Below are 14,060 nucleotides of genomic sequence, written 5' to 3'. Positions count from 1 at the left end.
AATCATATTACAAATAATAATATTGCTATGATAAAATTGTCAATTTTTTTGGGTCGAAGGGTACCGCAGCAAAATGTAGTAAACGGAAAAAATTTAATTAGCTGGCCAAAGAATAATTAAATTTTTACAGTACGAATGTGCTAGAAAATACCAGGAAAGTATGCAAAAACTCGTCAGCACGTACGTCAGCACGTTGTAAATTCTATCCTCATGTCGTTGATTCGGGCAACGCAATTGCGAATGTAAAGAATAAAAAATTCGAGGAAACTCTCGAAATGAAAAAATCAGCGATAGCATATAAACCGGATGGATGTTTCTTCTTGCACTTTCAATGTAAATCTTTTTAAAGATCCTTTATAAATATTAATAAAGTCTTAATTAGCAAATTTGTTTTTCTCTCAAAAATAATTATTTTCTATTTCCTTTTTCTAAAGAATTTAAAATCGCATATTAAACAATGATTAACAAATTTTTTCATACTTCTACAACAGCATCATTATTCGTTGATTAGCAAGATGATTATTATTTATAAGACTAACAAAAATGTCAAGGTGTTTGCGCGCTTAATTGATTGTCTAATGAATTAATCCACTCATTATTTTTGCGCCTACGAGATTCCGGCCTTGCAATCGATTTATCTTCGATATGATAGTGTGTATACTTGACAATGTCCGTTACAGATACACAGCAGCGAATCAGAAATGGAGAATGTGCATTGTCATTGCACTTTCTCTCTATTACCGTTGTAATCGACGTCATCTTGCATTAAATCCTAGTTGCATAATGTAAATTGAATTTATGATATCATTTATAAAATATGATCAAAGAATTCTTTCATATTTTTTGTAATTAACTTGCTAATTAATATGTTATATTTGCGTCGCATCGCATCGCATCCTGTTTTATTACTATAATACCAATATTATATTATATTATAGAAGTTTCTATGTATTACTAATCACAGACTTTACAGAATGACACTTCTGTAAAGATATATTATCGTGACATTTACTTGAATTAACATATTATCATGCATTCAAGTACTTATATTTAGAACACTATCCTTCTTTCAAGCCAAAGCGTCAAGGCAAAGTTGACAAAGACAAAGACACGATTTTTTTCCTTTGCAACGCGTTATATATGTAGACGCTATTGTAAACGATCATTGTCATCTTATTCAACGAGTATTGTTCTTTGTAGAAATTACAGAGGCGACAAGTGTAGGCCGCATGCTAAAATGATGAATTCAGCACAAGCAGAAACGTTAAAAGTTTGAATATAGATTGACTTGCTCAATCATAATTAAGACGTTAATAAAAGATGCATCCCTCACGTTTACAAGATTTTAATTCCCGGTTTTGATAAGTGATAATTTTGCAATTAATTTTTTTAATTAATCTCATACATATTTTGTTTTACGTGAGACAAAAAAGGAAAATAATCGACGAAATTTAATAACAGAAAATAGAAAAATAATATATTATCCAAAATATAATTTTGGATAATATATTATAAAAATAATATATTATCCAAAATAATAAAATAATATATTATCCAAAATTATATAATAAAAATAATATATTATCCAAAATAAATTATACCAAAATAGAATATATTGTCGCTCGACACTTTACCTCGAACATTACGGTCTCGTTCTAGTCGAGCAGTTCTAGGTAAGGATCTGCTTTTAGACTCACCTGAAACAAAAGAGAATCGTATTCAAATTACTCCAAATGTTACTAAATAAAACTCTTAAAATCGAAATAATATTAGGGAAAATTTGCCTGTATCATCAGCACTAATCTTATAAGTCAAACTTTATCAATTTTTTTACAATTGATAACGACACATCTAAAAAAAAATATGAAATAAATGAACAATAAAAAATATAAAAACTCTTCAAGTTATGCATTCTATTTTATGCGTATTATAAACATTTAAAAAAGTTAGATACGGTTGATGTAACTTATGACCAATTTATTTTAGCTGATAATCTTCTAATAATGCAGTTTTCTGTACTTTTGTATTTTACTAGGTTAAAATTTTTTACATATAGTTATAGAGAGAGAGAATTTTTTATATTATTTTACGTATATATTACATTTATTAAAGATTTATTAAATCGATATTTATAAATAAACTGATTATATTTTCTAAATTATATCACCATAAGATTTCTTATGGAGAAGTATCAAAGAAAGCAAAAATTAATTATTGTACCAAAATTATTGCTTTAATTATATTATTTAATAATTATATTTTTATAAACTTTTCCTTATTTATTATTATTTAAATATAATTTAATATGAAATATAAATTAATATTAATATATGTTATTTTTTAATTATTGTATGTTAGATGTTTATTTATTTATTTAATATGTATAAGTACGTATTAGTAAATGATTCCTTTTTTCACTTATATTTTTCCCATTTACAAATTTATTACTTTTAAAGGAGATATTTTATGATTTTTTTGGAAACCGATAGATACAATTTAGGAAACTGTTTACTTAAATCGTACCTTTTGTGTTATGAAAAGATTTATAACAAATTAATTTGTTCGACAAAAGATTAAACATCTAATACGATATAGGCACTTCTCCTCCAATTAAATTTTGTCAGTTGTTAAAAACAATTTTACTATTACAAAGATTTCAATATATCATTTTATATGCACATATATAATAATTTTACTTTTTCGATTTTTATATTTAATCAATTTAATAAATTTTACATTAATTAACGATCTCTATAAAATGTTGAACCATCTTAACGGTATATTACAGCATCGATTTTTCGCGTATTAACATCGCTGTGACTTCATCTTGATATAGCGACCCTATTCGCGACAGAGGCATCAAACTGCACGCATCCGCGGCCACAGAACCAGAAGTTCTGCCGCGCCGGTTCTGTTATGCGGCTCCGTTTCGTGGCTTTTTCGCGGGGACAGCTTTTTCACAGTGCGTCGCACGATCGTAATGGATGTTCTCCGACCGTATCCAAGAGAGAAAGAGAGAGAGAGAGAGAGACCACGCTCCAATTCTCGCTGCAAGTTCCGAGACTGCGCCAGGTACAGCTACGGTTAGCTGGCAGGTAAGACGTTGCATCCGCTTGTCGCACGTGGACACTTTCGTCTAATTGCGCGCGCCAAGTGGTCGTGCTAATTACAGCCTGCATTCTTTTTGCCTTCCTTCTTCTACAATCGAATGCACGACTGGAAATTATACGAGGGGATCTGATTGCAGATCTTAGAATCGATTTATTTCGCTCGAGATGCTCTTTTAAGTTAAGTAAACTGGTATTGATATTATAGGAAAGAAAGGTCGCAAAATTTTTTATATTCTATAATAACCATAATTTCAAGATGGAATTAAGAGAGAAAACTGCAAAAGATATGTATATATTGTATAAAAATATAAAAAATAATTAGACTTTAGAATAAGTTTGAAAGTGACAAGTAAAAGCAATAGATATAATCAGCACATTTCATATCTTTTTTTTTTTAATATTTAGGCTTTCGGATTTAATCTGTGGTACAACTCAATGACTCGTTTCTGCCAATACGCATCCATCGAAAAAAATATTCCGCTGCGGGCAGAATTCTTGAAGAAACTTTCTACAAAATAACGCCCATTGTGAAATTATTATCATACGTGTATGTATAGTATTATACATTGTATAGTATCATATGTGCGTTATTACGAGCATCGTAAGACGGGTATTTCGACCATGAAGAGACAGCAGTTCAGTCTAACCGTTTTTCCGCAACCTGCTAGAGAAAATTTTTCAATTAATTTCTTGTCTTGAAGTGGTTGCGGTGGATCTCAAGTGACATTGAAATATGTGATATGCGCAAATATTAGTGAGAATGTCTGATAAAATCACGAGCGTTCGATTCAGTTATGTCCTCGAATAAAATAAATATGTGAATTTTTATTATCGATACGACTAAACTTGTTTCGATTCCGATAAGATACATGAAAAACGCAATAAACCGTTGTCATAAAATAAAAAGGAAAATGGCGGAAGATGGAATGTATTTTAAAATATATTTTAAACTAAGTATGTAACAAGAGAAAATATCTCGCGATTGATATCAATAATTTTTCACAATTGCTATAATTTTTTATCGCTCATTTAACAATAATTAATATCGAGATACGTTAATGATAATTAATCGTCGTGTTGTTTTTTTAAAAAGAGAAATTCTGAATAATAATCCCTCTAAAACATGATTCGCGCAAGAAAATGAAAACTCTTAAGATTTAATTGTGCTTACATCCTGTTTCTACTATTTATAATATTTTTCAAAGTATCAGCCTCATTTATTGTAAAAAGAAAAACGACGTTTAAAAAAAACAGATAGAATAATGTTTCTCTGCTTTTTCACGCAAACTTCGGATGATTGATTGCTATCGCTCGACGCGTAACCATCATCGAAACCAGATTTACAACATTGCTCGTAACATGTGCAAGAGGATTTTAATTCCGCGATTGCGGCTAATAGTCGTTAAGTGCATATAAGTCCTGGAATAAGTCGTCAATTTATTTGCGTCAACGTAAAAATAAATTTACTCTCGGGACGTTTCACGCGACTTTTTAGCCGACTCGAGATCTCGCGTAATAAGTTTCTTCTACGGGGAAAGTATAGACGAGCTCACACATACACAGCCTAGATCATCTCTCTATTAATACGTTTCGTTAAAGCCTCTCCCTTAGTCCCAGTACTAATTATAATCGATTTCATATCCAATTAAATTCTGGATTTGCAGGAAAATGTCAAAGTGTACTATGTGAAAGTATCGACTTTCTTCAGGAAATTAATAAAGCACATAAAAAAATATGTTCTACAAAAACGGGATATTAATAAGAGATATTAAATGATAACGTTAATGATAGAGTATAAGTTTCACATGTAAACTATTTTGTAAAATTAGTAAGTGTATACACGTAAAAAATATACAAATATAATATTATGTATCACAAACAAACGAGATTAATTCATGCAAATTTAATCTTATCGATTCAGTGATTTTATTATTCACACGTACATATGTTCAATCAATAATCCAATAAATATTTCACAGTAATTATAATACATCCTCGAGTAACAACAAAGAGATAAATATTCACGTTTTCATTCTGAAAGCAAACGCTGTGTGAAGTATTGCCATAATTTGTATTATATAAATAATTACAAGAGTTAGTCGTCACGTTTATAATCATTGCTGTAATTACGATGGCAATCATCTGAATCAGCAATAATCATCTTCCGCACAATGATCACGGTATCTTTTTTTCTCGACGTGAAATCAAAAGTGAAATGCCGAAGTAGTATCGGTGAACCGACCGCTTTTAGAATTTCTCACTCTTTCGATTAGAATTGAGTGTTGTAATTTTAAAAGAGCGCAGCTGATAAAGTTACACGTTCCGCATAAGCCACGAAATATGGCCGAGAAGATTGATTGACCTGGTATTTGTAGTTTCGATTTCTCTTCAGCATGAATTCGAATACCACTTTACGATCGTTCTGACAATCATCATAAGATGTTTGCGCGCGTAAAAGCGAAACGCGAAGGTGCTTGTGCAACTTCTTTTACGGTACTTACTCGCGTAATCGTTCACGCCAAGAGAAGAAGTGAAAATGTTGATTTCGTAGAGGATACTTTACTCTGACAAATAATTGAAGTTCTCTAGATAATTAGCGTCAAGATTTAATCGATACAACATTTTTATAATTTTTCTAAATTATATATAAGCTTCATAGATAAAAATAAAATTATATATGAGAAGTTTTACAAACGTTTCAAGATTTAATTCTGTTTTAAAAAATATGGTGTTTTAATCTTTTCTTTCTGAAAATTATTGACTCAATTATTATTATTATTTATTTTGTATAAAGTCCACTATGATTTGATTAATTTAAAAAAAATTAATTTTATCAAAAGTTAGGAATGATCAAAATTTTGGAAAAGAAAAGAAAAAAAGAAAAAGAATTGTACTGATTAAAAAACTGATGAAAAATGAAATTTACTACTTTATTTATTTAAATTTTTTGAAGTGACTTTATACGCGGCAATCTAACCGTAAAATCATATTAAATGAAACAAGCAGTGCGGAAAATGCTGTAAATGACAGCAGGTTACAAAGCTCACTTATATTTTTCACATTATTGTTTTGCAAGGCAATATTTTTGTGAAAATTATATTTTAATGGTACCTGGCGTTATTAAAACACATCTCGGAAATCGTACAATTACACTGTATATATGCCCGGAATATTCCCTCGGTTCAGTCGTTTAATTTTAATGCAGTTAGACAGAGGCAGAATTATGGTTAATTTAAAAGCGTGTGTTTTTGTATTTCGTTTGTACTTTTTTGATGTGAATCTCCCCCGGTTAATAATATTTTTAATGGATATAGCAGAGAGTGCATTTGCAGTTACAGCAAAATACATACATCAAAAAATGTATTATCTAACTTTTTGCTAAATTGCACGTAAAATCACGATTGGCGAATGAAACGAAGTAACTTGCATGAAAAGCAAGAGAAAAAAATATCTGCGATGTATAAAAATGATCTGATAGAGAAAATTAACGGGATGTTCATCTCAATTTTATGATGAAAAGTAACAGAATAGGACGTAATATTATTTTATTCTAACGCATACATAAATGCATGATATTTCCTGATATCAGAGCAATTAATTTGCATTTTGCTACGAGAAAACTGCGAAAAATTCCATCTCTCTCGTTTCAACGATAAATCGATAGAAGCCATGTTTGAATATCAGGTTCGTCGAAATCGGGTGCACATTTATTAACTCTTTTGTCGGTTTGCTTCGGAATCGAGTTTGATACTGCAAAAGAGGTACAGAGCAAAACACACACGTGGATAACGGATCATCTTTTTCCTTTGCACGACATTCGACTCGGTAACAAACAGCATCAGACTGATCAAGTTAAGGCCGGATATCAAGGAAAAATGATGATCGAGAAAAATGTAAAGTAGAAGAAATTAATATAAATGTAAATACTTTTAAATGTGATTGGGAAATATGAAAAATAATTTCGCCAATCTTGCATGTGTAATAAAGATACTTGTATACTTTTCTGTGTCGTCAAATAATTTAAATTTTATAATTTATTGGAGCGTGAATATGTGAACCAATCGTAAATAATAATTTTTGGCGATGAATGTCTCGTAAAATTTACGCAAGAAATTTCTTCCTGGAAATTTGTAAGATACAATAAATCGTAATGTATCTTCTAATCATCATATAATAAAAGTAACATACGTCTATGGCAGTTCCCGGTGTCTTGTGGCACGTAACGGATCCTCATGTTGACGATGTAGATTATCTCACAACAACGCGTCCTTGAGCGATTGTTAGATCATCTATCTTTGTAAGAATCGCGCGATCGAAGAGCTTCTTATTCACTCGCGTGTCATCCTTCGCTATTACTTGCGGTAGCTCATCGCATCTCCATTCATGTCATTCCGTGAAGCATCGATCATGCCGAGGAGAAAGATCGGTAAGCGAAGGTCGTCAAGAAGAATATCAACAGTGTCTCGGAACTTTTCGCAATTTCCGACAATGTGTGGCATGCAAATTACACGAGGGTCGAGGAACTTTCGTTTTACGGTCCCTTGATTTTCTATCGACTCAGTTTGACGAGATGTATCTTTCTTGACATTAACGATCGCGTAAGCGCCGGTTATGGTCTTCGCGGATAATAACGAATTTTATGGAAAGTCTTCTTGTTCATCAGAAATTGATACTGATGAACATTCGTGACAGAACATCCGGCTGTCTTGTAATTCTTCGGCTGATTTGTTGCGTGAGGTAGCATCTGTTACATCATATTGTAATAATCCGCTGGCGAAACAACTTGCGGCAGATAAAGTACTTTGTGCATCTTGTAAAAATTATGTAAATTCGTTACAAACGAATCCCGACACAATGTGTATATTAATATAAGTCACATTGGATAGCGCTAATATCTTGATTGATATCAATCGTTCGTATCTTCAACAAGTTGTCACTGTCGACCCAGTTGAGGTATCATTATATGAGATATGTGTATCAAGATTCAGTATACCGTTATCAGCTTCCAGTTTTGATCAGACTTTACCGTAATATATATTAACTGCAGATAGCACAGGAAATAGTTGTATAATTTTTTATAGATCATGAAATTGACCTTTTAAGATCTTCTTAAAATAACTTATGCTGTAAAATTCACCGTTATTGAGATATTTATAAAAAATTATAAATATCATCACTGTAGAAAAATATCGATCCCATTTAATTACATCCAGAATCACTTGGTATATTTTATTTTTTCCTTTGATAGGCATAAATAAATTTATAGAGGAAATACAACAGTCGAGTACCGGCTATTCAACTATTGTTATTTTCAAGAATCGACAACCGAGGACAGTCTATTTAACTTGAACACGTCAATCGCAAATATTATGAACGATCTCTGATCAGTCACTTTGAATTCATTTCTGTTCAGTAATTCGGAATTGAACGATGCGAAAAATTAGTACGTCGCTTTATTCACTGTTCACATACATGTGTTTAACTGCACGGATAATTTATTCGTTTCACATCAATAAAGCGGACATGTTCGACGGTAATTATCGTCGACTAAAGTATCGCGTCGAGGATCGACGAGTCGAGACACCGGATCGATTCACCAAGAGTCCCCTCGGCCGGTTAGAGACAGTGAACACGATACAGTCGGGAATGGACTGCCGGTAACGGAGGCTGTGTATGAAAGTAAATATTAACGTCGTCTCCCTCGCTTACACTTACTCGGTCGCCGGTCGTTAGTGTGTGATCGTGAGTATCAACACGAGCGTGCCTCTCTCGTAAATAGCACGTCACGTGGGTGCACGTCACGGCTCATGCGCGCGTGAACACGAGGGACGAGGGATCGGTTCATGTCATCTGTTTAGTATCAAGAGCGGTATTTGTGCGTATTTCCGTACGCGACTTTTACGACCCGAGACTACGGTATCATCGTTCGTTGTCTCATCAAAAATAGTATATGTCAAATCCCTTCGCCAAAAGACACAGTCCAGATTTTCGTCAATTTAAGCAATATTCATTTATTTGAGAGAAAAAATATATCTGATATAAATAAAAAAAGTATGCATTAATATTATTAATTAATATTAGTAATATTAATATTATTAATATTAATTAATATTAATACATAATAAAAATTTATGAATTATCGCCGAATTTAATAAGCAATAATTCGCACTTTTTGCACGAGAAAAAAATTAAATTTGATATATTTAATATAAATAGGGATATATAAAATATATATAAAATATATATATTATATAAACATTAAATAAATGTAAAATAAAACATATTTAAAAAAAAGAAAAGCTGCTCATTAAACTTTTCTTTCCACTAGGATCGTTTATTGATTGAAAAGAAAGTTTATTCAGATTAAAATTATCGGAACATTTCTCTTTTCTTTTCTAAAGATCTCTTGCAATTTAAATGCGAGAAATCAAACGATCAAAATTGAATAATAACTCGGCAATGTAGAATTGCTGAGAAAGAAGGATTAGATATGTGTGGACGGAGCAATTAAATTGTCTGATTATTCGAGTTTTCTTTTATATCGCGACTATCGGAAAAGGCAAGTACGACTTTAACGAGCGTAGGCACGCGATATTGCGTAGGGCTCACCTACATACTTATTAATCGCGCGAGTCATTATCCTACACACATCCCGGATTGTTCGTTCAGCGCCATAAAAAGAATCGTTCAAGTATGTAAAAGTGTGTTAAGAAAACCCGCTTTCCGCTTCGCTCGTATTTCAATCTCGAAAATTCGCACAATTTACAAATAGATACGCAGCGATACTCGAAACAGTTACTTTGATCAGCAGCAGCTGCCATCATATCTCCGCTAAAAGGTACCCTCTTCAACATCGCGATATCATAATTGTAACATCGGCGATTTATCCCGCGAACATGCAATTTCGTATTCTAGGTACCTGATTCAAGGTCGTCGTGATCGGCTCCACGAAGACAGGAGTGAAAACTGCGGGACAGCCGGCGACCGCCAGGCGAGGCACCCTCCGTCGAGATGCCCTGCATCCTTGATAACTGCGTGAGCTCGACTCCAAGATACCTCTCCTTCTTCCCGTTCAAGTAAGGCCGAGATGAGACGAGTGGGATCGCATCGTCGTGTTCTTTTTTTTTCTTCTAATGCTCGACGCGAGCCGAGTGCAAAAACGGGAGCCGAATAATTTAGCGCTAATTAATCCCTAGTCCGCGCGCACGTCACGTGTGTGTGGGAGGTCAACCTGTTCGTTATGCGCTCCTCCTCGCTCTAGTTCACCTGGAAAGATAATCCAGCGATTCGTCGTCGATACGACATACACATACACACATCGTGGCAAACGTTCTCCGAAATAACGAAATACGTGACCCATGATCCGAAATGTGATTGACAACAGATAGTACAAGTAATCGTCATGAAAATGATGATAAATCGTGAATATCATGTGATTTAATACACATGTTCACAATAATAATATATCCTAACACAGCTTTATATATTAGACGAGCCTTAAAATGTTCAAATTGCAAGTATAAATTCCAGCTATATGGATTACGTTTTTATTATGTAACGTGAATATATGCAATATATTAAATCCCACAGTCGATATTTTTATATATTTATGACTTGTAATAATATTCTCTCTAATAATCGATAATTTATTATATATTATTCTCCCTCTCTCTCTCTCTCTATCTCCACCCCTAAGATTGATTAAAAATTAAAAATGGTTAAATATTTTTATCGTGAAATTTTTTATTATAAAAAAATAGAATATATAAGACATAAATATAAACAATTTTTATAATCATGTATATAATTTTTTAGCATCGTCGCACATTTTATCGCGATTTTTGATATCGCAATTGTTTGTTTCCTTTCCGTTCATCTTGAGAATCTAACGAGCTATTATTCGCCGTATTTAATTTCCCTCTACATCGAATGATGTTAATCAATTTGAAAAATATCACGTTACCTACCATGCCAACCGAACGTTTCCATTAATCGCATCTGCATCGCGCGCGAATCAATAGATAGATCTGTCGAGTACGCGACGATGACGCGAAAGTCCAAATGAGAGTTCTCTCGTATCGCGAAAAATATCCCAGAAAACATCTCCCGATCACCATGACGACGATGCATAAATCACTTTTCGCACAATTTGCAATCCACCTGGCATAACGATATTGCGCAATAAAATTGTGGACTGATGCAAGCACTTTTGATCACTGACATGTGATCACAAGCGCGACTAAAGGTCCCATTTTCCGGAATTCGCGTTTCGCACGAATATAGATAAAGTTGCGCAAGTTGTAGTCACGTACTTAATGTCAGACTCATTATGTCGAAACGACTTATGATTTATTCGAGTTTAAGTTATTCGCGATAGGCATGTGCGATGACTTCAAGTTCCTTCATAAACGCGAATATCTGTGATACTCACAAAGAAATCTCGCGAGCTGGGAAATTCTGATTTTTATGAAACTTTATGATGACAGACATGTAGAAGGGGGAGAGGATATAAATAGATGAATTTAGAAATTTTCAGTTGCGATTCAACAACGATTTTCAGGGATGAAATCCTCATATGAAGAACGATTTTTTGCTTCTCTCGATATATCTCGAAAATCGTTTGATATAAAAAAATTTCATCATAAAGAACACATTTATTTGACCACATAAATAAAATTTTGAAAAATAATTTTTATAATATCTTTTATAATATTCTTTTATAATATTCTTTTATAATATTTTTATAATATCTTTCAGAAATCTTTTAAAAAATTATTTTATTAATGTAGTTATAAACTGAAAGAGATAGTCTTAGCATGAAACTTTTGTATAAAACATTTTTGATATCTAATTTATGCTCGCTCAATTATTTTATCAGTGTTAACGCATACTATTGGTCGATGCATAATTTATATCGAATGCGTAGGTAGAATATGCACGTATGCGAGTGCGCGTGGGCATGGTACGGGTTTTAAGTAGATTGGTGTGATTAAAAATATATGTGTCGATGTGAAAAAGGACTTTGATCGAATTTTTCCGCGTGTCCTCGCATCCTCGAATGATGTTCCGCTTAAACGCGATTACGCAGCCCACGCGATGACGTCAATTTAGGTACGATTGACAAGATGTATCGATTAAGGGAAAAAATCAAGTAGGATTTAGTTAGTGAGAGAATATCACGATGTTAATTGTTTTAACTTTATTATTAAAATTTGATCATATAGTTATATATAAAGCGCATATATAGTCTTTAGAGCATTTAATTAATACATTTATCAAACATGTATGCATTTACGTCTTTTTTATCTTTTATATCTAACTCAAATCTTGTAAAAAAAATCCCTGATTTTTCAGATGTTTTTGTTCAAAATTCCAAATAAAGATATTTTAAAGATTTTTTAGTGCACCTTTCTAAGATGAGTTTTTTTTTATTATATGCATTTTCTAATATTTTTCACTCAAATGAAGGAAAAACAAAGTTTCTTAAGTTTTAAAGTACTAGATTTATAAATATCTGAAAAAATTAAATAACTACTATTTTTTTTGTAAGATAATTTTTTACTTGCATAAAATTTTCATTCTTTTATCACTAAAAATTATAATAAAGACGTATTTCATATTCAATATTTTTTTAAGACATAAACAAACATATATTCAATAATATATTGTAAACGCATAATTTACTTGACTTACTGACTTTACGATATAAGAGCAAAATTATCGCAAATTTTTTAAATAAATTTCCTGAATCCCAATAAAATTTCATGAGGATTTTTTCATTTCTTCAGCTACAAAAGAAATTCTTGAGATATCCATGTTTTTTTTTCCCAAAAAATAGACTGTTATCTCAAAACATCGAGAATTGCACGGGTTCGAGTGTAATTGAAATTACGGTTAAATTGCGAAGGTAAAACCCTTTATATTTCGCAGAATATAAAATGAAATAGAAAAGAGAGAATACCTCAGTATATTTACATAATTGTAACACAGATACTTTCTATTTTTTTCTTCCGCGATTCTATAACGATATCAACGAAAAGGAAGCGCCAATTTCAAGGATCCGTTCGTGAACCTAGGATCTCATATCGCACGAATTGTTCAACTTTAATAAACTTGACTGCGAAGCATGAAGGATCTTGATTATGAGGTTTCGACGTAACATCACGAATATGATATTCGTTATAGCCACCTGTTGCTCGTAAACCGTAGTTTCCGCGGCGCGATTATACGGCATCGCAGGAAGCAGGACACCTAAAGATACAGATCCGTATGAACGGATCGGCATTCGTTCATTTCACGGAGTTAATTAGCGATACGATGATTCACGGTGAATCAAATATTAATCAGACGCGATGGCTCGTAATAATAATAAACGGTATCACGCGGATGTAACCGTTTGCACGTCCAAGAAAATCATAATTGCGAAAAAATACCTGCCCGATTTACGATGTATTAATACGGAAAGAATATCGGGCCAAATAGACCGTGTTGAAAGTACATCTCCTCCCCTTTTACATTCCTAGATTAAGTGCAGCTATACAAGTGGTACAGCATAAATATTACACGTTTTTATATAATTGTAAAATTTTTATGTAGCTTTATATTTTATAAGTATAAAAAAGTGTAATCTCTTCTAAATGATATTAATAGTATTTTTGACAGCGCGAGAAAATGATTAAATGAAGGGATCTGTATCTATTAATGTCCGTGTAATTTGTAAAAAGCTCGTTAATTATCTCTTGGTTGGACGCAGCCACATAATGATCATTAGTGTGATTCATTAGAACACGATTGTTGTTTAGAGGAGATGCCGAGAGATTTACGAACTTTGGCCGAGGAATGTCAATTACGAACAGGCCGCGCGATTCGGTGTCTCCGTAAATAACATTGGAGCTACGTGCGAGTGTTTGTCGCGTTTGAGCTTTCGTTTTCGTCGATAGATTTCGTTGT

General features: G+C 32.6%; 1 protein-coding gene across 12 annotated transcripts in view; it reads right to left on the bottom strand.

The window, feature by feature from the left end:
- The window catches only part of Raskol (Ras GTPase-activating protein raskol), a 281,119-nt gene that overhangs the window by 82,276 nt on the left and 184,783 nt on the right, over positions 1-14,060 (bottom strand). Inside the window, exons 3-4 of one of the 12 annotated variants that reach the window (XM_083099968.1) lie at positions 10,030-10,376; positions 1,635-1,697 (exon numbers count right to left, since the gene is read on the bottom strand). The exons of 9 other annotated variants lie outside the window; for them this stretch is intronic. In XM_083099968.1, the coding sequence (XP_082956094.1) occupies positions 1,635-1,697; positions 10,030-10,132 (166 nt within the window). In that variant the 5' untranslated portion in view covers positions 10,133-10,376. Of the gene's footprint in view, positions 1-1,634; positions 1,698-7,298; positions 7,454-10,029; positions 10,377-14,060 lie in introns of those variants that run through there. 2 more of the 12 variants (XM_083099969.1, XM_083099970.1) reach the window with 2 other exon arrangements.

This window comes from Camponotus vicinus, unplaced genomic scaffold, assembly GCF_025532165.1.
Source record: "Camponotus vicinus isolate PSW18456_S1 unplaced genomic scaffold, iyCamVici1.0 SCAF_5, whole genome shotgun sequence".
In the NCBI taxonomy this organism is placed as follows: domain Eukaryota; kingdom Metazoa; phylum Arthropoda; class Insecta; order Hymenoptera; family Formicidae; genus Camponotus; species Camponotus vicinus.
Note: the sequence above shows the minus strand (reverse complement) of the source record. Positions and strands in the feature narration are given on the sequence as shown.